The sequence below is a fragment of the Dysidea avara genome, chromosome 1, assembly GCF_963678975.1.
Source record: "Dysidea avara chromosome 1, odDysAvar1.4, whole genome shotgun sequence".
NCBI classification, from domain to species: domain Eukaryota; kingdom Metazoa; phylum Porifera; class Demospongiae; order Dictyoceratida; family Dysideidae; genus Dysidea; species Dysidea avara.
The window spans coordinates 60,184,922-60,210,675 of record NC_089272.1 but is presented as its reverse complement, the minus strand read 5'-3'; the positions used below and the strand labels follow the sequence as shown (position 1 = coordinate 60,210,675).

At 35.9% G+C, this 25,754-nt stretch overlaps 1 protein-coding gene across 1 annotated transcript; it reads left to right on the top strand.

Annotated features, from left to right (window-relative positions):
* The first annotated feature begins 3,403 nt into the window (after positions 1-3,403).
* On the top strand, positions 3,404-15,029 carry LOC136239025 (cytochrome P450 4F6-like). Its single transcript, XM_066029766.1, has 14 exons — positions 3,404-3,541; positions 3,601-3,645; positions 4,199-4,326; positions 4,381-4,505; positions 4,555-4,617; positions 5,309-5,438; positions 5,487-5,552; positions 5,782-5,869; positions 6,248-6,356; positions 6,415-6,545; positions 6,616-6,680; positions 6,728-6,810; positions 13,431-13,496; positions 14,787-15,029. Exons 3-14 carry the CDS (start codon positions 4,249-4,251, stop codon positions 14,890-14,892), a joined length of 1,110 nt encoding a protein of 369 aa, XP_065885838.1. The 5' UTR covers positions 3,404-3,541; positions 3,601-3,645; positions 4,199-4,248; the 3' UTR covers positions 14,893-15,029.
* The last annotated feature ends 10,725 nt before the right edge of the window (positions 15,030-25,754 follow it).

The following is a 25,754-nucleotide window of genomic DNA, read 5'->3' as shown; positions in this document are numbered from 1 at the left end:
AACTGAAAAACAACGGTGCAGGCCTCGTACACTACCAGGAATAGCCTATCGCTTCGAGTTGAAAGGGGGCGTATCCCTTACGTACGCGAACGAAAACGAAGAGCAGCTTTGAGGCTTTGTCGAGAGAATTTGTGGGAAAAAACACGTTAGTCACACTATAAAACAGTTTAGAAGATAGTTTTGTGCGTAATATGTTGGTAAAAGCGGTTTGTGTAACAAACGCTTCCTTAGCAGTGCATAGCAACGTAATTGAACGAATTACGAATATTTCATGAATTACGAAATACGAGAATTAGCTAATAATATTATTGCACAACCCAAAACTACCCTATTGTAAAGTAGTAATACATAGTTGGTTAATTCATAGTAGTATAATACTGTCTATGGTTAATTCCAGATGAGTTAGCTAGCTGCATGGCGTCTGGTTTTTAGAAGTAGCACAACATCAACTTGTTTTTGTTGTTGTTGGTCTTTTATAAAAAGAGAGTCGGTCGGGTCCGAGCAACAACTTTTCAAATAGGTATGGCCTGAACGCCTCAAAGTTCCTCTTCATTTTCGTTCACACAAGTAGGGGTCCGGCACCAGTGACCCACCCAAAAATCGTGTGTAAGATTCCAAATCCAAACCAAGATTCCAAATTTCGAAATTTACATAGCTGGCTACACAAATATTAACACTGTATGCACTCAGCTGGCTTCCAGACTAATTGAATCACTGGCGAGGCTTGTACAAACGTACCGAGACATGTGCACAGCACTTACGAGGCTAAACTGATTGCAACACAGCACACGAGATAACATACAGTATAATTTACAAGAACTATACGGAAATAATCAGACTTAAGAACATTCATTGAAATTCCATTTTGTCAGAGGTTCCCTGAAATTCCATTTTGTCAGAGGTTCCCAAGGGCTGCAAATCTCGTAGAGGTCACTCTTGAAATCTTTAATAGAAATCTTTCTACTTTTGAAGTTCCCGGAAATTTTTGGATACACCAGGATACTACAAGCGATACTACGCATGTTTTTAAAGGTAAGCCATTGAAATCTTTTGAAATCTCACCAGAATCTTGAAATCTTGGCTAAGATTTCAAAATCTCATAGGCAATTTTGTTTGGTTTTGGACCTCTTGGAGATTCCAGATTCCATTATTGGATTCTACGTGATTTGTGTTGGATTCCAGTTGGTGTCGGACCCGGCATAGATAGTACATACTACCTTACCAGTACGGTAGTATATACTATCTGTCTATGATAGGGGATATGTCCCTCATTGATCCAAGAGAGATAACTGCTAGAAAAAATGTACAACAGGTTAGTGTTAATTAGTCAGGTTAGCTACTTGTGTTAGTGGTTTACAGGCGACTGGTTAAATATCGCTAGCTAATGCCAGCTCACCAGCCTGTTGGAGAGAGGGTGTTTGCAAGGTAATGTGAAGTAAATCTCTTATGAAATACTGTGCAATTGAGATACTCTATTAGAGCAGTCACTTAGTTGTAGTAGAGCACACACTTTTGAATAACACCAGTGTGGCAGCCAACTGAATTAAAATTGAACTTTCTTAAAATACCATGATTTTTGGCCGCAGCATTTCATAGCTTTCTTCCTCGATATTCGAGTGATTTGTAAACTCTCTACCAGGTGACTTGTACTAGTCTCGCATAACCAGACCACTTTTTCTTGTTTTGTGTCCTCCAGACACAATATAAAAGAAGAAAAAGGTGGTCTGGCTGGCAAGACTAGAAGCTGAGCACTTTACTTAGCTACATAGCTGAACTCTCTACAGGGTGACTTGTTCTGTATCTGAACTCTATACAGGGTGATTTGTACTGTAGCTGAGCCCTTTAATAGAATATGTACCTGACTGCTCTAGTAGAGATATTTCATTTCCATAGTAAATAAAATTGGCACTATGATTTATTGATTATTATTCTGTAAGTCAGCCATATTGTTGTGTATCTCTATTGAGTGTTGTACAGTGATATTTCAAACTGCTGTACTGGTTAGCCTGTCATGGTTTTATCCATCTGTTGTGTGTCGAAAACACGTAGTGGCTAGTCTCAATCCTTCCTTTAAGCATGTTTTGTAAAAATATGCACATCAATATGGCTGACTAATAATTGTAGATATGGAGGTGAAATATCTCTATAGGGTGACTGCACTAACTGCATGGAATCAGCATATTTCTATCATGCACTTGCTCAGCCAGTTGGTTTTCACATTATAAGTCACAGGTTTTAAATTATTCTATTACACTGAAAGGATTTTGTAATATCATTAATTTACTTATAGTTAAACTTTCAGCTGAGCATTTTGTTTGAGATGTATGACAATAAATTGTTTATTCATGAAACTAGACTGTGCAAATTATACACATGGTTGGCTTTTTTGTTATAACTCAATTCTTTTTACATCAATTCTTTTCAAACCACTGAAAAGCAATCCTACAATGGTTAATCTATCTACAAACCAATTTTTGAGCTGTTCCTTGAAGTAGTTTACCTTGTAGCCATGAGAAAAATTACTTTTGCATTTTTTGAAAATAACACATAAATTTCCATCGTTTTTATCTGATCTGTCTTCTACTGTCCTTCAAATGTGAAGCAAATCAACTGAAGCACAATTTTTTCTTCTAAGTAGTGTGAAAAGAAGATAAAGAAACAGGATGAACTTTCAAGGAGTATATCTCTGTAATGGCTGGGTGGAGTAAACTCAAAAGGTGCCTTTCCATGAGAGAGTTTCTGGAACAAAAATGGATAAATTCTGTTCAGGAATTATGGAAATGTGCATGGGTAAAAATGGCATTTTCTTGGTTCTTGTAAAATACACAATTGTGTGTTGCACAACTGTACCGGTTGTATTTGGCCACAAGACAGTGTGTCTTGATAGTACAAATTTCACTTAAAATCTAGCATTCCTGCTTAACTGTTACCTGTGGAAAAGATAAACAATGTAGCATATGCAAATACAAAGTGAAATAATTTATCCCAAAACAACCAAAATTGTGAAAAAGGATAGCATCAAAGGCTAGTATGAAAAACAAAGAACAGAGAAATGTGTAGTATGCCACACTCAAGTACACAGCATGTCATAGCATTATCCTTTCTTGTCACAATATGTATCCATATTATCATTTCCACTGAGGGAATAATGGTGGCTTCAAAATAATTATTATCACACAATTAGTAATTAAAGTAAGTTAAAGTTGCAACTTGCCTACTTTTCAGTAGCGCTAGTAACTACAACTGATCAGTGTGGAAAACACTCTGCATTTACATTAATGAGGAGTGGGGGGGGGGTGATATATTAGTATACAGAATGTAAATTTATATATTTTTACATACAGCTACTGTACCACATGAATTGCTATATTCTGATATATAATATATATATAGCTTGATCACTCCTGGAATTCATTGCAGTGCATGCAGAAAAACCACAAGAAATATCCTAACTGGTGTGTGTACTGGATTGGACCATTAATTCCTTGGGTGTTTACAGCTAATGTTAAAATTATAAGTACACTATTGCAACAATCAGGAGGTATTTATGAATGTTGTCACTTTATAGCTATATATACATGATCTTATCCTTTATGTTAGAAGCACCAAAACCATGAACCTATTCATTTCTGAGTAAATGGACTGGTAGGTTGATGCAATGTGTATGGGCATATGTATGTTTGTCATAGGCTATTATGTAGTTACATCACTTGCACTGCTGTTTTACAAACTTATGTACTTTTTGTCTCCTAATCTGATTTATCATAGATAATACCTTGCCAAATTTTCAATAGCAAGGCAAATTCATTTTTGGAAATCCAAGATTTTTAGTAACCCAATGTTATTTTATAGCTAGCTACGTAGCTAAAGCAAAAGCACACAAGTTACTCAATTTTAACTAGTACGTGTATGTCATCCATTTTCTAACTTAATCTTTATAGTAAGTAGCTTAATAATAATTAGCTATTTTTGTATGGCTTAAATTTCAAGAATAATGTTATAGCTAGTAAAAGGAAGATCCATGTTAAAATATTTGAGAAGACAGCCAAGATCTGCATTATTGTGTAATTATTATAGGTGTATTTTTAAATATATTTGATATCATCAAAACTATCAGAAGTGCAAAAAAATTCAGTTTTAATGCTGCATCACTATTATAGTTGTCTGAATAATATGCTGTAATAATGTTGTAAAACAGGAACAGGTCTAGTGCTTAGTAGTGGTGGTAAATGGAAAAGACACCGTAAAATGCTTACTCCAGCTTTTCACTTTGACATGCTCAAACAGTATGTACCAGTGTACAATGAAGTGTCCCAAAAACTGCTGGTATGTCATTAGATACTATGTGCTATTATGTGTGAGTGTGGATGGTATGTATAGGACATATGGGGTGAACACGCTGATAGAGGAGAGTCAGTAGAGATCACTAAATACTTAGTGTCGTATACACTGGATGTGTTATTGAGGTGTGTGTACTCCTCTAATAGTAACTGTCTAGAGAACAAGTGAGTCAATATGTTTAGTTGGCGACATTACTATTATTTGTTCTTACAGGGATATGACTCCATTTCTAGAGGGAAACAGAGAACTAGCACAGCTTCTTATAAAACGGCTATAGTATGTAATTGTATAACAAAGTTGGAGTATTTAGTAAATGCAGTACCTGTTACTTGTGGTATGGTAATTTGCTTTTTTGTCGTTGTAAAATAATTTTCGTATACAAAACTTGAAAGAAAATTTCTTTTTTATATAAGATCAAACTACTCTGATAGAGCAGTCATTCACATAAATCATATGAAAATATTTACTCAAAAAATTTGATTATGAAATTTTTTAGATGAAAAAAGGTGCATTACAATATATATACCAAGTGATTTTTTTTATCAGGCATGTTTGTCAAAAATAGCCTGGAACGAATGACATCATTGTAAAAAATCTTGTGTCCATGCATCTGTCCCTACCCCATGAGCAAAAAGTGTTAAGCTACAGTGAATGCATTGTTTGTATAGAATAAAGGCTAAGCATGTATTCACTAATGACTTAGCGGTAGTCATGTCTAGCTGGGCTACGAATTTTTGTGCTCATGTCTCTAAAAGACAATGTACATATGGTGTATACCAAGTAATGGTAATATTGACAGTATGTGCACCAATTTCTAAGCTATTCAGTAGATTCTATAAACTTTTTATAGTTCATAAGACTTTTATCTAATTTACTTTGAATTTAAAATTTTAAATGTGGCAATAAACTTACTTCAAAATCACTTCACTAGTACACACAATTAGGACATTTCATTTCTTGGTCACAGTAATCCACTCCTCATCTTTGACTGGATATACTTCAACACTGCTGATGGTCGCAAGTTCCTCCACCATTGTGAAGTTGTTCAAAAATATTCAGAAGATGTGATACTAAAGAGAAGAGAAGAGCTGTTGAAGGTCACTATTACACATTGTATCTTTATGTTGTCATGCTATAATTTGCAGACTTCATCCAAATCACGACCAAAAAGAAAGTATCTAGATCTTCTTGACATTCTGCTTTCTACAAGGGTAAAAATTCATTTAGTACACCAAGCACTTAAACCCTAACTATGTAAATATTATTATTATAAGGACCAGTTGTTGCCCGAACTTCAAAGTCTTCTGCAGCACAAGGTGCTGTCAGACTCTCAGCACTGGTCACTGTAAAGTATTATTGCTAATAGCAATAATTATACAACCAAGTGCTAAAGATAATAAGAAATGCGGTTAATAATAATAATCATAATAATAATAATAGGATGAGAATGGAGAGGGGTTGACAGATACTGAGATCAGAGAGGAAACAATCACCTTCATGACAGCAGGTCATGACACTAATGCATCAGGTATGTTGTAGTGTATTGTCTGTATGTACTATACATATAATCAAGAGTTAATAATAGAGTTTATTAACTTTTGAGTTTATGTGAACAAACGAAAACTGTTTAATGTTGTGGGAGGTATATACTGTATTAGAAATTGGATATCATTAAGCTTTATTCTCCAATTATGTATTCTTTATGTTTAGTATAATCATAATTATAAGGATGCAATTAATTGGTGCATTCAGTGCAATGTTTATAAATTATATAGTCAAATTTCACAAATTCTTGTAATCTGTTCAGTGTGATAGTTATATGCATGGGAATGGCCTACTTTGTATGTAGAATCTTAATATATGTAATTTGGATTGCGAACGTATCAGTGTGGTGTGTTAATTTCAGCATTAGGATGGATCCTGTACTGTCTGGCTATGTACAAGGAACACCAGGAGCTGTGTAGGGAAGAGGTCAGAGAGGTGTTAGCGGGAAGGGACACTGATGATATAATATGGTGAGCTATTGATTAAGACACTGTTGAAGTAATGCACATAATAATAATATACTATCAGGGAAGACTTGTCCAAGTTCACCTATGTTACAATGTGTATTAAGGAGACAATGAGGTTATATCCAATTGCACCATATGTGGCAAAACTGTCATCAGAGGACATCATAGCTAATGGACAGAGAATTCCTAAGGGTATGTTTGAATGTACATATATTAAATCCATACATTCTATAGTATGTTAGTGTGCCTTCTATACACACAGGAACATGGTTGGGTGTAGGTATCCATGCTATGCAGCGTGATCCAGCAGTCTGGAATGATCCAGAGGTCAGTAAAATGATGTATATGCAACCATGAAATGTGTTGTATAACAGAGGTTTGATCCATTGAGATTTAACACTGAAAATAGCAAGAAAATGGATCCCTTTGCATTCTTGGCATTTTCTGCTGGCCCAAGGTACTTACAATAATTATAATATGTCTGTATGCATCAGTGTGTACTCTATTGTGTGTGTATGTATTATAGTGTGTGTGTGTGCGTGTGCGTACGCGTATGTGCGTGCATGTGCATGCATGTGTAAGTGCATGTAGTGTGCGTGTGTGTATTGTAGTGTGTGTTAATGTGTGTGTTTGTGTGTAGGTTTACGTGCATGTGTGTATTGAAGTGTGTAGTGTGTGTATGTGTAGTGTGTGTGTGTTTGTGCATAGTGTGTGTATTTTAGTGTGTGTGTTTGTGTGTGCATTTATGTAATGGTGTGTGTGTGTGTGTGTGTGTGTGCGTGTGCGTGTGTGTGTGTGTGTGTGTGTGTGCGTGTGCGTGTGTGTGTGTGTGTATCGTAGTGTGTGCACACATGCATGTATGTGCATGTAGTGCGTGTAGTGTGTGTGTAGTGTAGTGTGTGTGTGTGCAGTGTATGTGTTTGTGTGTGTGTATCGTAGTGTGTGTATGCATGTAGTGTGTGTTCATGTGTATGTGTGTGTGCATGCGTGCGTACGTGCGTGTGTAGATGTAGTAGTGCTCAGCATACAATTTTCATTGCACAATAATTTACCTTAAAGTTAAGCACTGTTACTATTATCCAAACTACAATACATGTACCTTACAGGATCCAGATACTCTAATAGAGCAGCCAAAAACTTTAGTAGAAAGTTACTTGTATAATAAAGCAGCTGTTAAAATATCCCAGTACATAGCTTGGGCTAGTTTTATATGAATACAAAGCATGAATCAATACATGATATACTGTACCTGTACACACTACATAAAAATGATATATTTTCCAGGCAGGAATTTCATAATTGACAATCCATTTTTAAAAATATGTTATTCATGAAGTTAAATAGTGCCATTGATTCTTTAGTTTTTAAACTCCACCTCAAATTTTCCTGAACTCAGTCATCCATGAAATTTTACCTTTTTAGAATAATCCACTATAATTATGATATTTGCAAGTATTGCTTCTTAGGCCTCACAGCACACTATGATCTATATGTAAAAAAGGGTAGTGTTATAGTGTATCTAATCCAAAACAGCCAAGCTGTAAAAAAAGTGTGCGGCCCTCAGAAAGGCTGTGGTGAAAAAAGATGTGAAATCCAAGGTGGCGGCCAAGAAATGGCTGTGATGGTAGGTTAGTGGTAAAAATTTTAATAATGACAATTCAGGTGAATTTTTGTGCCGCTTCACAAAAATTCACCTGAATTGTCGTTATTAAAATTTTTACCACTAACCTACCATCACAGCCATTTCTTGGCCGCCACCTTGGATTTCACATCTTTTTTCACCACAGCCTTTCTGAGGGCCGCACACTTTTTTTACAGCTTGGCTGTTTTGGATTAGATTTCATTTCTTTTTGTATTTGTATACCCCAAAGCCGGCCTATGGCCAGCTTTGGGACTTTTTTAACCTATGTTTTTTTCTTTACTACAGGAAGAAGAAAAGATGAAGTAGATGTACTTTAAATATTTTATCAGTAAATGTACAAATTATATATACTGTATAATACATATGTGACCGGATTTGCGAAAAGGGGTCCAATTTGCCAACTTTGACAATTGATAACTTCAGATTGGAAAGAGCTATTGCCTTGATATTTGGGCAGTGGTGAGCACCACTATAGCTGAATACATGGTGAAATGTTCAGGTTAATATGTTACTTGAACACTGAGTTATGGTCTCCAACATTTACGGAATTGGATGTGTGTGGAAGACCCCTTTTCGCAAATCCGGTCACATATATTGATTACAGAAATCTCCATGGTGGTTTCTTTGTAACTGAACACTCTACAAGGTGACTTCTTCTAATTGCTCTCTCTACAGGGTGAATTGTTTGTAGCTGAACGATCTACAAGGTAACTTCTTCTAGCTGATCTCTCTACAGGGTGATGTGTTTGTAGCTGAATTTTGTATAGGTGATTTGTTTGCAGCTGAGCTCTTTACAGAATGGTTTCTTTGTAGCTGAACTCTCTAAAAGGTAACTTCTTCTAACTGATCTTTCTACAGGGCAATTTGTTTCTGGCAGAATTTTCTACAGGGTGATTTCTTTGCAGCTGAACTCTCTACATGGTGGTTTCTTTGTAGCTGAACTATGTACAAGGTAATTTCTTCTAGCTGATCTCTCTACAGGGAGATTTGTTTGTAGCTGAACTATCTACAAGGTAACTTCTTATAGCTGATCTCTACAGGGTGATTTGTTCGTAGTTGAATTCTGTACAGGTGATTTGTTTGCAGCTGAGCTCTTTACAAAATGGTTTCTTTGTAGCTGAACTTTCTCCAAGGTAACTTCTTCTAACTGATCTTTCTACAGGGTGATTTGTTTGTAGCTGAACTATCTACAAGGTAATTTCTTCTAGCTGATCTCTCTACAGGGCGATTTGTTTGTAGCTGAATTCTGTACAAGTGATTTGTTTGCAGCTGAGCTCTTTACAGAATAGTTTCTTTGTAGCTGAACTCTCTACAGGGTAATTTGTTTGTAGCTGAAATCCCTACAAGGTAACTTCTTCTAGCTGATCTCTCTACAGGGTGATTTGTTTGTAGCTGAACTCTCTACAGGTGATTTGTTTGTAGCTGAACTCTACAAGGCGATACTTCTAGGTGATCTCTCTACAGGATTCCTTGTTTCTAACTGAACTCTCAACAGGGTGATCTGTTCATAGCTGAACTCTCTACAGGTGATTTGTTTGTAGCTGAACTCTCTACATGGTGGTTTCGTTGTAGCTGAACTCTCTACAAGGTAACTTCTTCTAGCTGATCTTTTTCACTGCATATTTGTTTGTAGCTGAGTTCTCTACAGGGTGATTTGTTTGCAGCTGAACTCTCTACATGGGAGTTTCATTGTAGCTGAACTCTCTACAATGTGACTTCTTCTAGCTGAACTCTCTACAGGGTGACTTGTTTCTAGCTGAACTCTCTACAGGTGATTTGTTTGCAGCTGAACTCTCTACATGGTGGTTTCTTTGTAGCTGAACTCTCTACAAGGTAACTTCTTCTAGCCGATCTTTCCACAAGGTGATTGAGTTTTTTGCAGCTGAACCCTTTACATGGTGGTTGCTCTGTAGCTGAACTCTCTAAAAGGTGACTTCTTCTAGCTGAACTCTCTACAGGATGATTTGTTTGCAGCTGGATTCTCTACGTGGTAGTTTCTTTGTAGCTGAACTCTCTACAATGTGACTTCTTCTAGCTGAACTCTCTACAGGGTGACTTGTTTTTAGCTGATCTCTCTACAGGGTGACTTGTTTTTAGCTGATCTCTCTACAGGGTGACTTGTTTCTAGCTGAACTCTCTACAGGTGATTTGTTTGCAGCTGAACTCTCTACATGGTGGTTTCTTTGTAGCTGAACTCTCTACAAGGTAACTTCTTCTAGCTGATCTTTCTACAGGGTGATTTGTTTGTAGCTGAATTCTCTACAGGGTGATTTATTTGCAGCTTAACTCTCTACAAGGTGACTTCTTCTAGCTGAACTCTCTACAGAGTGATTGATTTTTTTTGCAGCTGAACTCTCTACATGGTGGTTTCTTTGTAACTTAACTCTCTACAGGGTGATTTGTTTGTAGCTGAACTCTCTACAGGGTGATCTGTTCATAGCTGAACTCCCTATAAGGTAACTTCTTCTAGCTAATCTTTCTACAGGGCGATTTGTTTGTAGCTGAGTTCTCTACAGGGTGATTTGTTTGCAGCTGAACTCTACATGGTAGCTTCTTTGTAGCTCTACAATGTTACTTCTTCTAGCTGAACTCTCTACAAGGTGACTTGTTTCTAGCTGATCTCTCTACAGGGTGACTTGTTTCTAGCTGAACTCTCTACAGGTGATTTGTTTGCAGCTGAACTCTCTACATGATTGTTTCTTTATAGCTGAACTCTCTACAAGGTAATTTTCTTCTAGCTGATCTCTCTACAGGCCGATTTGTTTGTAGCTGAACTCTCTACATGATGGTTTCTTTGTAGCTGAACTCTCTACAAGGTGATTTCTTCTATAGCTGATCTTTCTACAGGGTGATTTGTTTGTAGTTAAACTCTCTACACAATAGATTCTTTGTAGCTGAACTCTCTACAAGGTGATTTCTTCTATAGCTGATCTTTCTACAGGGTGATTTGTTTGTACCTGAACTATCTACATGATGGTTTCTTTGTAGCTGAACTCTCTACAAGGTAACTTCTTCTAGCTGATCTCTCTACAGGACAATTTGTTTGTACCTGAACTCTCACATGATTGCTTCTTTGAAGCTGAACTCTCTACGAGGTGATTTCTTCTAGCTGATCTTTCTACAGGGTGATTTGTTTGTAGCAGAACTCTCTACAAGGAAACTTCTTCTAGCTGATCTCTCTACAGGGAGATTTGTTCGTAGCTGAACTCTCTATACATGATTTATTTGCGGCTGAATTCTCTACATGATGGTTTCTTTGTAGCTGAACTCTCTACAAGGTAACTTCTTCTAGCTGATCTCTTTACAGGGTGAATTGTTTGTAGCAGAACGATCTACAAGGTAACTTCTTCTTACTTATCTCTCTACAGGGTGATTTGTTTGTAGCTGAACTTTTTACAAGGAAACCTCTTTTAACTGAGCTCTGTACAGGGTGAATTGTTTGTAGCTGAACTATCTACAAGGTAACTTCTTCTAGCTGATCTCTCTACAGGATGATTTGTTTGTAGCTGAACTATCTACAAGGTAACTTCTTCTAGCTGATCTCTCTACAGGGTGATTTGTTTGTAGCTGAATTCTGTATAGGTGATTTGTTTGCAGCTGAGCTCTTTACAGAATGGTTTCTTTGTAGCTGAACTCTCTACAAGGTAACTTCTTCTAGCTGATGTATCTACAGGGTCACTAGTTTGTAGCTGAATTCTCTACATGGTGGTTTCTTTGTAACTGAAGTATCTACAAGGTGACATCTTCTAGCTGATCTTTCAACAGGGTGATTTGTTTGTATCTGAACTCTCTACAAGAAATCTTCTTCTAACTGATGTTTTTACAGGGTGAATTGTTTGTAGCTGAACTCTCTACAGGGTGATTTGTTTGTAGCTGATCTCTATACAGGTTACTTATTTCTAACTGATCTCTTGAATTCTGTTCAGGGTGACTGCTCTATTAGGATGACTGCTCTATTAGAGTATCTCGATCTCGCACTTGCTACACCAAGTTGGATTTCGTGTTATAACTCCGTGGCTTTAAGTCTGATTCTTCTACACCATTGAAGAGCCTTTCTAAGATGATAACTCCATCTGTACAGCGATTTTGAAAGCATTACCCCAAGCGGTTTACCTGGTAGGCGTGGCAAGCATAATAATAATAATAATAATAAAATAAAAATATTAAAAATTAGCTAATCTCGATTGCGTAATTGTTACACACTGTTGATTTTTTCGCTGTATCTTCCTGGTTTTTAGCTCGATTTCTTTCAAACCACAAAAGGTTTGAGGTTCAATAGTTAACCTATTCACCCACCGATTTTCAGCTTCTTCCCATACGCGGTTTACCCTGTAGGCGTGACAACATATTGGTGTTATTTTTCGTGCATAATCGCTCATAACTCTTTGTCTGTTTATGGTATTCCAGCCAAACTTGGTACCGAGATGCGCCTTTATACCCCCCTTCTGTGTGCCAAATTTCAAGGCAATCGGATAACGCGTTCGAGTTTTATAGCAGTTTTTGTAAGTGTGCGACAAGAAAAAGAAAAATAAGAAGAAGAAGAAGAAGAAGAAGAAGAAGAAAAAAAACGAAGAAACTCAGCCAATTTTTGAAGTCGCATATCTCGGGAACGCGCGAAGCGATTTCGCTCAAATTTGGAATGTAGAGTGCTGCAGTTGGGGGGCATGTCCACAGCAAAAATCGTCTTGTTTCATCAAGGAAGCACAGAGCTACGGAGGTGCGAAAATTGCGTTTTCTTTCTTCCTGTCAATATACTCACGGGTGTTACGCGCCGGCTTCTTGGGCCGCACGACACACTACCGTGTGTCTTGATCCATGTGAATATGCATATTGATGCAATGTGGATAAAATTACATTGTTATAGTTGTAACACACCCATAAAGTTTTGTAAACACTCCACCCTCGGACCTGTGGCTCTTGGGTGTCATGCTTACAAATCAGATACAAACCAAATGGGTGATTTGTGGTACAAGGTGTGTTCAGATCAAAGGCGCCCATTTGTAACATAGAAGGAACAAGAAAGCAAAGCTAAATATTGGCTATCGCTGAGCACTATGTACAAGGAACAACATGATAGTTAGCTTAATTTATTGGCGAACAACAGAACAAGTGTTTGGTATATGTGTACCAACTCAGCCCAGTGGTTGTACTGCTTCCCATTCAATCAGAAGAGTGAGTGCTGTGTGGATTTTTATTCCTGAGCTTGATGTATTGGCCAAATTCATTGCCTTGTATTATGACTTCCTGTCATCCTGTGATGGTCTGGTGTATGGTTTGTTTGATGTTTTTTAACTAATTAGTGGCCAGACTGTGTGGCCAAAAATTAGGTACCTAGTCATGGTACCGCCATTTGTAAACATGTTTACAACTGATTTGTAACACTGGCAGCGGCCTTTGATCTGCATACTACAACACTGTATATTTGTATTATTCAGGAATTGCATTGGTCAACGTTTTGCTATGCAAGAGATGAAAGTTACAGTCGCACATATTGTAAACAGGTAAATTATGAATATTAAATATTAATATACTTGAGTCTACTATGCTTTAAACTGTGCTTTAAAATTACCCACCTTTGCATGTTTTTGGAACTGCACAGCATAATTATTATGTTAGTTACATTATGCTATAGATTTGAAGTTAAAACACTGTGAAAAGCTACATAAATGCATGTCTTAAAAATAATAATTTGTATGTTAATGTATTTTGGAAAAAATGCACTATGATTTGATAGCTCAACCACAGAATTGTATTCATCATAACAATTCTACTTCTCCTTTTTGTTACATGTACATGTGTGCTTGAAGGTTCAAATAGGTAATTTTTATTGTAAATTTTAATCTGTAGAGTAGGTTCCATGAAATTTAGCCTATACTTGTGCCTCATATTCTGCCCTTGATGTTATTATGCCTGATGCCAGAAACTACACTGGCATGATAGACTCAAACTTTATGCTCATATGCTGTATATAATTCACTATAATTGTAATATTTATGTATACCACAGCTTTGAGGGATTTTGTTGATATATACTCCTGAACCCCTCAGGCCACTGGCCTGAGGAGTAAGGGTGTATATATCAGCAAAATCCTGACACAGCCATGGTATAAGTGATATATATCACTCAGGGCACACTCACCCGATAGGTAAAAGAATTACAGAGCACTCACCACATTTGTTTTATACACTAGCATCTGATGATCGATTGTGGTTTCAATTGTGTGGGCAAATAGCTCTCAGAACGTTATCCCTACGTCATTATGTTTCAACACATACCATTGTGGGATTGATTTTTGGTTTTAATACTACATTAAACCTTCACTATTGTGGTAGAAAGACATTAAGTTAAGTACTTAGGACTATAAACTACTCATCTAGTTGTCATATTCTTCTTGTTTCATAGTTTGCTCAATGGCTGACATGCCACCCATGCAGTGGGTAGAAATACGCATCACCCAAGTGATCGTTTTACAGATCATTCATCTTAGAATGTGGTTTAGTTACTGTCAAATCATCTAAACTTAGACACAGAACACTTTGACTTGTTTTATTGAGCAACACAGTGCATTTTATTGTGGGTTTTAGTTTACACATTAGGCAAGGCTCAATGTAGTTGCTATCTTTGAACTGGTTGGGCATCAAAGGCATGAACAAACCACGTTCCCATGATATTTCCCAGGTAATATCTAGATATTGATACGAGTTAAACCCTAAGCAGCACCTTTGAACGTCCACTCTAAAGTGGTGTATATATATATCCTGTATCCTATCCTATTAGCCTTTGTAATTTAGGTTTCTGCTAGAAGTGGACACAACCCACGCTGTGGAACCTTATTTCCATGCAATATTGAAAGCAAAAACTGGAATCAAGTTGAAGTTGACCTTAGCACCAATGTAATGATAATTGTGTAACTGAACCATCCAATAACTTTAAGACTGTGGCAATAAAACTGTATGGTAGTTATGCATTTTGTAAAGTAATATTGATTTTGGCATAATATTTTACTGTGTCATGCATTTACATATGTAACTCTATGGCTCAAGTGACGTGTTCAAAAAACAGTGCACGTGTGTATAAACACAACTGCTGCTTTCATTAAACACCATTAACTTTAAGTCATTTAGAACAACATAGTTGATGTGAGAAATTAGGATTTTGGTTTCGGTATGATATCGATTATTATGATAATTGGTAAAAAAATAATATTGAAATTTTGATACTTTTTCAGTATTTTGTTTCTTTTGATTAATTGCATGGGGAAAATGTTTATAATTAGCAGCTATGCTTTATAGAATTTGTGATCATGGTAATAACAAGCCTTGGAAACTGGTAGACGCTTTTTAAAATGGCTAAACTGTACAGAACTGAGCTTCATTTCTACCGTGATTGCACAATCACACACCAAAAGTTGTAAACTATCAAAATATTACTCTATATATAAAAAATTGTTGCAAAATATTGACTATATGATAAATATTGATATCGGTTATAAAAATATTAAGATTTGATACGATATCGGTATTGACAAAATAATGCAATGTCGGTAAGTTTTTGGTATATTGCACATCACTAAGAAGACATAATACTCTAAGAAGAAGACATAATACTCTAAGGAGTCTTGTGGTCTTGTGAAGACATAATAATATTATACTCACCCATTGGTCAGTTCATTATCATAATCGTAAAGCACTGGTAGGATTACATTATTATATATAAGTAGCTATAGTGAACATATAAGTTCAATAATTTTCAAAGCTACATTTACCCTGAATTTTAACATTGTGGGCCAGGTTCCTTACAGAAATCTAGCTTACTGACTCTATTTTCAACGATGAAATTCTACCTAATATTTTATCATAAAGATCGTGGATTTATAGACAGTCAGAGCCTCTATATCAAGTAAACTGCTGATAGTCTGAATAATAAAAGTCCCTGTCAACACTGCTCATCCACTACATTTACTTACCTTCTAATTCATCACTAAGGTATGTTCAGTCTTTTTAGTTACAGTATATTAAGGAAATGTGCTCAACTGCATCATTTGTGGCTCAATTTTGGAAAACCATTTTTTTAACACTGCACCTTGTCAATTTTCTCTTTTCAGCTAAAATGAAACATTGGGATCTATCTTGTGTAAAATTTTATAGCTTGATATCTTGAGAGATATGGCCAATTTACATTACAAAATAAAACTTTTTATAGTAATGCATTGAGTTCTGTGAGTGATTAAGTGTGACAAATGGTGACAAATCACTTTGTTAACAAATATTTCCATTCCTGCCATCAAAAATGGTTCTGATAGTTAAATCAAGTGTTCTTGGTCCTTTTCTTCAATTAAATAACATGTCTCATTGTTTAATTACTTACCATTTTATCACCTTGATACAGTGGAACTGCTGTTAACAAACTCCCTGAATTAAGGACACAATAGAAAAAACCTCCATATTAATAAGGACATCAAGAACAGCACCTGAAGTGGATTATATACATACCGTAGTTGCTAGCTAAATGTTTAAACTAGGACTGGGGGATAGTATGTGCATATCGGAATATCGGGATAGTATCACTATCGGTATCGCCTATATCGCTTGAAAATTTACTATCGGACAGTAATTAACAAGTAAAATACGGAGAAATATCTGCAAAATACTTTAAAATAATCACTTTTTAGAACAAGAATCAGCCTAAAAGGCTATTTAATATCTTATGCAAAATACATGCATGGGTACATCTCTCCTTACAACTCTCTTTGAAGGCAACTAATAGGAAATAGGTGAATTATCGCTATCGTTTTACTATCGTCTATCGTGAACAGTGTCTTAATATCGTTCGGACAGTGAAAATTTCACTATCGCTCAGTCCTAGTTTAAACTAGTGTGCTTGGCAATCATCAAGAATCATTTGAACACGGACTGTCTATTGTTCATCTGAACTACAGTGGAACCTCTCCCTGAATTTAGAAAAAACCTCCATGATTAGGACAAAACTTTTGGACCCTGGTTAATGCATTTTTTACCTCTAAAAGAGGAAAACCTCTATATTACAGCAATAGTGGCCAAAAATTCTGGATCCCAAAATGTCCGTAATACACTGTGAAAAATGAGGGATATAAGATGGTATTTCCAGTAGCTTATTGGATACAAAAAGCTTGATATAACCTGTATTATACTAACAAGCACATGTAAGGCTTTAGTTAATGTGTTAAACATACTGAAACCACATATGTGATGGTATAGTGTGGGCATTATATTAGATATAAGCTATTTTAAGTATTGTGGTAAATAAACTGAAACCATATAAGCAATAGTATAGTATGGATTATACTAAAGTATAAGATGAGTATAATACAGGATTTATATTAAGGCTTATTTGTATTCAATAAGCCACTGGAAATAATATCCCACCTTTTTCACAGTGATAAATTAAAGAGGTTCCACTGTAGTACTCATTTCATCATTAACACAGGAAGAAAGGTTGCATTTCAGGTAGCTAATTGTACAGAAATTCCAATTTCTGGTGTACATGAAATTTACACATTTCCTTGACATTTCATGAAGTAGTTAGTATAGGGCACAATTTCCATGACTTTTCTTAATTATAGCAGGGATTGATGGTATTTCTTGACATTTCCTAATGCAGGATATATGAAATTAATTTTAGTGACATTTCTGAAACACAGGAAAGATCAAATTGCATTCAGGATAGGTGGTGCAAATCTCCTGTCTAGAAAATGTCACATTTCCTAAATATGAGCGATAGTATGGTGCCAATGTGCAATATCCTCTTCACCAGTTCAGGACACATGACATTTCCTAAAATGGTAAGAAACAGACAGCATTAGTACATTACACCTAACTAGCTTACCTACTATAATAGAGTTTGCAAAATGTATAAGAAACTTATATTACCAAGATACTATTTCATTGTGGGTTTGGGTTATCACATTTCCTGTTAGTAGGAAATGTCCAGTAAATATGATATTTCTTGAAATTTACGTGATGTGTTCTTGGCCTATAATGAAGTCTATAATGTACCGTATATATTGCATCAAATACAAAAGGAAAGCTAACACAGGTTGCACAGAGACCTTATCCAAATCTGTATAGTGTTACAGTAGTCAGGTATGACAACATGTCACTGCAGTTGGAGTGACAATCTTGGAAAATTTGCTTTGGTACTAGTGAGTGTAAATTTTGACACTTTTCCTAGGAAGTTCCTCTCTGTTTTTTAGTTATTTGGTACATTCACAGTTACTTTAACAAATGACGTGAGAATTTGATCTTACACAACTTCTAATGCATAATATGGCAGTGGAAACCATGTCATGTGTTCCTTAGCTAATTATGTGTCACACTTCCACATTTAAATTTGACATTTATGTGAGATTTCCTTAGTCAGTGACACATGGCATGCCGTTATCAGAACACATGGTAATGGTGTATGTACATGTATATTCTGAACAGTACAGAAAAAGCTATAAATAACAGCATACCATATGTCCTTGACTATGGAATCTCATTAAATTTTACAAGTCAAATTTCTGAATAGTATAGGAAAACTGACTGCATATCATGTGATGTCCTTGACTAAGGAAATCTCATGTCAATTCATGAATAGTATAATTATATAGGAAATCTCACTACATGCCATGTGTCCTTGACTTAGAAAGTCTCATGTACACTGTAAATGTCAAACTTTTGAATAGTGTAGGAAATCTCACTGCATGCCATGTGTCCTTCACTAAGGAAATCATGTAAATGCCAAATTTCTGAAGACTGTACTGCATGCCATGTGTCCTTAACTATGGAAATCTCATGTAAATATCAAATTTCTGAATAGTATAGGAAATCTCACTACATGCCATGTGTCTGTGACTAAGGAAATCTCATGCAAATGTCAAATTTCTGAATAGTATAGGAAATCTCACTACATGCCATGTGTCCTTGACTTAAGAAATCTCATGTAAATGTCAAATTTCTGAGGAAATCTAACAACATGTCAAATGTTTGGTAGAGGAAATGTCCAGACATAAAATTTCCAATGTTTTAAATGTCACAACATGTGACATGATGGTAGCTATACTGATTTACTCCAAGTTTGATATACTGTATAGCCTAAATAATTCGAGGTAGAATTTTTTTGCTGATTTTGTGGTTTTGGGGGTTGCCAGCAAAAATTTTATCCTTGAACTATTTAGACTTCCATATAGCTAGTCTAATACATTTGGAAGTGTTTGCAAATCCACGAAAAATTTATTAGCAACATTGCTGAACCTTGAAAAATTTGCCCCTTGGAATATTTAGGCTATACGGTAGTAAATTCAACACTGAAATTAATTTCTGTACATTTGCATGCTGAATTTTGATCCAGAAATCAGATGTCACTTTTTCTGTGTAACCTCATCCTTGACATGAAGTGTCAGGCATATGCATAAATTTCAGTCTGTGATTTGTATTGTATATATAGTTCTATGATAGCTCTGTGTGTCTGGTGCTGATATATCCCTCTGTCATTGTTTTGGAGAGAAAACCATCAATATAAAATGATGAAAGTACATATTACAGAAAGTATGATAGTCCTCGGTCACATGCGACTACGTGAATGGTCCTAAGGAAGAAACTGCGTGGGCATGGCAAGGGTGTGAATATAAAAATAAAATAAAAGGCTGTATAAATTAGTTAATATTAGTCACGTCCAGCCACTTTTTATTATTCCTAGCCAAAATATCCTCTCAGAGGCTAGAATACTTTGGTAGGCAGTATCATCTACATGTAAATATTTCCTTACAGTAGAGTCGAGGATAGTTATGGTAGGGTTGGAAAATTTGATGAAATTAAGGTAGTTTCCAATGGAGGTATTATATCTGGAGCTCACCTAGATAATTTTACCACTGAAAGGTAGCTATATAATATTTCTATGCAGGGGAGAATCCAGACATTGTAAAAGGGTGGTTCCACTCTAAATCAATATGTATGGTAATTGCAAATTCAGTCTAGCTACCTAGCAGTAAATAATTACTCTCCAGCAATCATTTAGGCATTTAAATGATAAGTAGGGACCCGCCGATTATGCTCATAATTTTACCTATTATGCTATGCTGCACTGCTCAAAAATCACCTATTATGCTTAAATTAATGCTCAATATTTACCTATTATGCTCAATATTTACCTATTATGCTCGATTATGCTCAATGTTCATGCCTTAGTTCATATGCTTTGCTACTAGTTTAACACTGTATAGAAAGAAAAAATGGGCGGCTGGAACACAAATAATAAATTCTTGCTGCACGTAAGAGAAAAGATCGATATACTCTAATAGAACAGTCAGTTTGATGATTGTTCTATTAGAGTTACTGACTGCTCTATTAGAGTATATCGATCTTATTTTGCAATTGTCATTTTTCCAGCAAGAATTTATGCTATCGTATAAATATTTAACCTATTATGCTGGCATTATGTTCAATGCTTTTAGGTACCTATTATGCTCAAAATTATGCCAGCATAATCGGCGGGTCCCTAATGATAAGTAACTGCCAAATCTTTTAAACCGTGGCAACAATAATTACTTCTAGAGGCGCCTATTTCGTATAAAGATGCTGGGATAGCAGTTTCAAGCAGTTAAGAAAGGTAATATGAATGTTTTATTGCTACTAATGATTACAATGAGTATTTAAATCTGATAAACTCAGTGGCGGATCTAGGATTTTTAAAAGGGGGGTTTCTGAAAGTTGGTATAAGGCACCTGATGACATTTTAGAATCTCTGAGAGCGGATTTTATGCTAATTTTAGTTAGCAATTACAATAAATGCAATGCTTTAAACTGTAGCTAACTATAGGGCAAAAATGTGACTAAGCTGTAGCTTTGATTGCTCTATTAGAGTAGTTACTTGACTGCTCTATTAGAGTATCTCGATCGTTTTTAATGCAGTGGGAGATGAAAAGTAAAGTGTTGCTGAGGGTTTAATAGGTGTTAGTTAAGTGCAACTACATGCATGCTACTGAAATACTGTGGTATATAGTTGTTTGCTATGACAGTACAACAATATTTATGTACTAGAGACTGCCACTGAGCTAATTTTAAAGGGGGTAAAGTGTTGCTGAGGGTTTAATAGCTATAAATGGTGTTAGTTTACATGCATGCTACTGAAATACAGTGGTATATAGTTGTTTGCTATGACACTTGTCAGTACAACAATGTTTATGTACTTAGCTAGACTGCCACTAAGTTAATTTTAAAAGGGGGTTTCTGTTGAAACCCCAGAAACCCATCTAGATCCGCCACTGAAACTGATTTTGGTGCAGTGAATCAGAGAAAAACTAGGCAACAGCTCATCAAGTACTAATAACAAAGGCTCTTCCAAAAAGGGGGGAACCCTTTAAACCTGATCCACCCCTACTATGGTGACAAACTGGTTTTAATTTTGGTATTATCATATTTGAAGCACCTCAGTTAAATGTATAAAATGCGTATGTGTTAAATTTAGCCTCGTGCCAAAAGGTGTTCAATGATTCAGGTTCATGTTTCTGACTTCCTGTGCCACAGGCTAACTTTTTGCCTCCCTGCAGGTCCCTAGAGGGCTATATAGTTGACCAATGATAACCCTAATGAAAAATGATGGTTAAGTACTGGCTGAATGCAAAGAAGATCATGGATCCTAGGCTGTGTGGCTCCTCAGGCACCTGCCTAGACTGCAAGCTGTCTGTGGATCAAGTCACCTGGCCTGGGATTTTTTTTCTGCATTCAGCATAGTTTTCAGGTTCATGTTTCTGACTCCCTGTTCCACAGGCTAACTTGTTGCCTCCCTGCAGGTCCCTAGAGGGCTATATAGTTGACCAATGATAACCCTAATGAAAAATGATGGTTAAGTACTGGCTGAATGCAAAGAAGATCATGGCTCCTCAGGCACCTGCCTAGACTGCAAGCTGTCTGTGGATCAAGTCACCTGGCCTGGGATTTTTTTTCTGCATTCAGCATAGTTTTCAGGTTCATGTTTCTGACTCCCTGTTCCACAGGCTAACTTGTTGCCTCCCTGCAGGTCCCTAGAGGGATATGATAACCATTGGAGATCCTGTGCTGTTGTATGGTGGCACATATTCTTCAATATTTTACTGTATAATTATTATGTCATCACATAAACTTGCATTTGTGACAACTTGTCTTGTTTTATTATGCTTAGTTACAACAAAATAGGCTTCAATCAGGAAGTTCTAACAGTATCAACATCATTAGAAACCTTTAAAATATTTTTATAGTATGATCCGTAATACCACAATGTGTTATGATTAGCCAATGATGTTTGGGTCTAGTTTGAGGTTTTACATCAGTCTACATGTGATCATTGAAAGTGTATATTTAATGGTAATATAATGCCATGGTTAATGCCTCACTCTGTTGTAGTTCTAGAGCAGTTTTACATGCTGACTTGTTTGATTCTTAATTGTTTCTTGGTTTACTCTGGAATCTCTATTTTGTATATTAAATTATTTTTACATGAGTAGCAAATAATGCTGATGCCAATCATTACATTTGTTGCAAAAACTGCTAGTGTAAGTTACACAGTGCATAAAATTCTTTATTCAGTTGTGATTCATGTGGTGGTAAAATTTATAACACTTCCCTTCTGCTTGTTTTGTCTGGTTGTCCAAGAATGAAAATTAAACTGATCTAATCAGACAAACCCTGTAGTTTCTATGACCACCTGAAGCCATATTTATTGTTAAAGTTTGTAGAAAGATTTTTTCTGTAAATGTATATATAATATATATATATAGGCTGATAAATTGGCCTAAGTCAGCCCTGCCCATTCCTCTTTCATTTTGTAAACACATCTTCTAGTGATAGTTGAGTCATTAGAGATGTCTTTCTGATAACTTAATTATAGCATATTATTTTAAAACAACCATGTTTGCACAAATTTTATAGAGTATGTACACATGATGCGCCACATAAATCAGAGGCTTTGCTTCTTCTTTGTTCACCTTTTTGTGTCCAGTTCTACACTGGTTTAGGCAATATATATTATGCAACTATTATATTATGAAATATAATATTATATTAATCATCATGAATTATTTGAACACAGTATATGAGGCTAACTGTCTAATATTCCTCTGAACAATACTCATTTCATCATTCTTGACATGACGCCTCAGAATTGGCATGTTGCATAAATTTAGTCTGGGATTTGCCTTGAGAGCTGTGTGTGCCTAGTCCACAGTCATTGTTTTATCTGGAGATTACCAAGATAATTTTACCACTGAAAAGCATTGTACACTATGGTAGTACCAAGAGTTAATAACTCTTTGGTAGTACTGTATATTAAGGATCATGGAGGTTTGTCTTTTCTGGCCAAAAATATCACTGAAAAATCAGCTTCACAATACCATCCTGGTACCTTGGCAGTATTGGATAACCTACCTTCAGTATGACCCTAAATGCTTCCAATAAATTGTTACAAAAGTTTAAATTTTTTTATTTAATGAAATTTACTACTGACTGACTAACTGCCTGCCTGCCTGATGCCTTCAGACAAGTGTAACTTGATAATGGCTAAGGCTATCTCGAGACTTCCCTTTAGGCATACTGCAGTACGTACAATGCTGGACTTACCTTCATCCTCCTTTCTGTCCCACTTCTTTTTGCTGACAGCCCAAGGTGTCGGTTTGTACTACTGTAGTGTAATTGCTTCCCTACATTTATAAATGGGATTGTCTGTATTTTCTATGGTGATGAAATTGATTGCAGAAGTGTTTCTCCTACTGCTACTGTTTTTGATTGGTAACTCTGTAAATTGGGCTGAACATAGCTGAAAGCAAAGTGTAATGGCTGCTTCACTTATGGGTCAGTAATGACGATATCTGCAGTAGATCAGGGGCGTGCATTCAGATGAAAACATTAAATCTAGCACCATCCTTTCTTTTAATGCAGTATGCATGGGTTCACCAGTCATTATAATGTTACAAATAAAAGTGAACAAACAAGTATAAGAAAAAGTTAGGACTTTTTCTGATTAGAGATCATAGAAAAAAAGTTGGGAAACAAGGTACACACTAGTGGACATTTAATTCCTAATTCATTCATGAGTATAGATTGAATTCAAAGTAGGGATTAAATGTCCACTAGTATGACAGTTTGGAAAACAGTTCAGCCTGGAAAACAGTTTTAATCAGATGATACTTTTTAAAGACAATTATACGGACGATAAAGTATATTAGCATTGAGACATAGTGTCAAGCTGATGCCTGATCAACAAAAAGAAAGTTACTAAATAATATAATTTGGGATTAAGAAGATGGAGAGCAGATATAGAGAGTCCTCTTGAAGATGTCCACGCAGCAATTGTGAGTTCCAACTGGTACAATGAGCTCTAATACTTTGATGCATCTATAAATCTTCCCAGTATGTGTTACATATAGTGTCTGTGTGTGTATGTGTGTTATGTAGTATCCAGTATCCCTTTTTCTAGCCAAGGGACACTGAGTAACAACTTTACAAACTATGCTAGGTGAGAAGACCCCTTGGAGGGTGGATGGACAAAGGCCAATAGTGGGGACCTTGGTCAGAGGAATCAAAACTAAAGCTTCCCCAAATAATCAGACATGCATGCATAATGTAAACCCTGTGTTTAGCTTGCAAAGGGAATCCCCTTGGCCCTACCATAGACTTCTTTCATCCAGTAGCACACTCCATTGTAACCTCCAGTCACTAGATTTGTACAAAAGAATGTGCTGAAACAAAATCAGATCTGTTCAGTTCAACATTTAGATCCACTATAGGTAAGAACATACTAAAAGAATGATTTACAACCATTCATCTTGCCTTACCATTCAATCATTGTCCACTACATTAGGACCGGAAATCCTTGCACTTTAGACACAAACTTTTCTTTTTTACTGCATGATTCCATCCTAGAGAAATAAAATAATATTAACATTTACAACAAATATAAGATGCAAAAATGTACCATCTGATAATGCTGCTAGATGTACTATCCCATCAAGAAGGTCTTCCAGTGAAGGAACAGGAGATTAAGTGTATGTAGATAAAGGTAACAACACACAAAAGGAACCAGATCAGTTGGTGTGGATACTGGCAGAATTGAGACAGGTCCTATTAGGAATACGCATAAGAAGTGTTTTCGAAAATAGTTGCCTTTTTTATTACTCTATGTTCTCTCCTTCCACTCATTATACCTACAATAACATCCATGTTAATCTTACTTATATACTGTGTGCTCCCTTTATATACAGGCAAACATGTCTTTGTGACCACCTGTATAAAAGACTATATACCTTCTATAGCAGCCAATAATAAGTACAAACTCAAATAGGAAATTTAAATGGTATATGCACAGCCACCTACTAACTATTAAAACCAAAAAATTGCTCCAAAAGTGACCAGCTTAGGCAGGCTCAACTGTACTGTGTATTCATGGTACACTATAAAAATTGTTTCATCTTTCATGAATGGTCAGCACATGTAATTACTCAAATTATTCTTTACAACAAAGGATTTCTACCATTTTACAAGGAATAATCTCCCTTAACTGATTATTTTTGCAATTTGCTGGGATCAAATTATCTGTAAAAGCCTAGAAATAAAATGATTCAACCATGAGAGTATGCCCATGAATCCATAACATCATGATAAAGAATAACAAAAGATTGAAATTTGTGTTTCAAATTTATCAAAAACACACTTTTATTATATCCTATTGTCATTTGTTACAGACCATAAACTACAGTGTGGTAAGTTTTA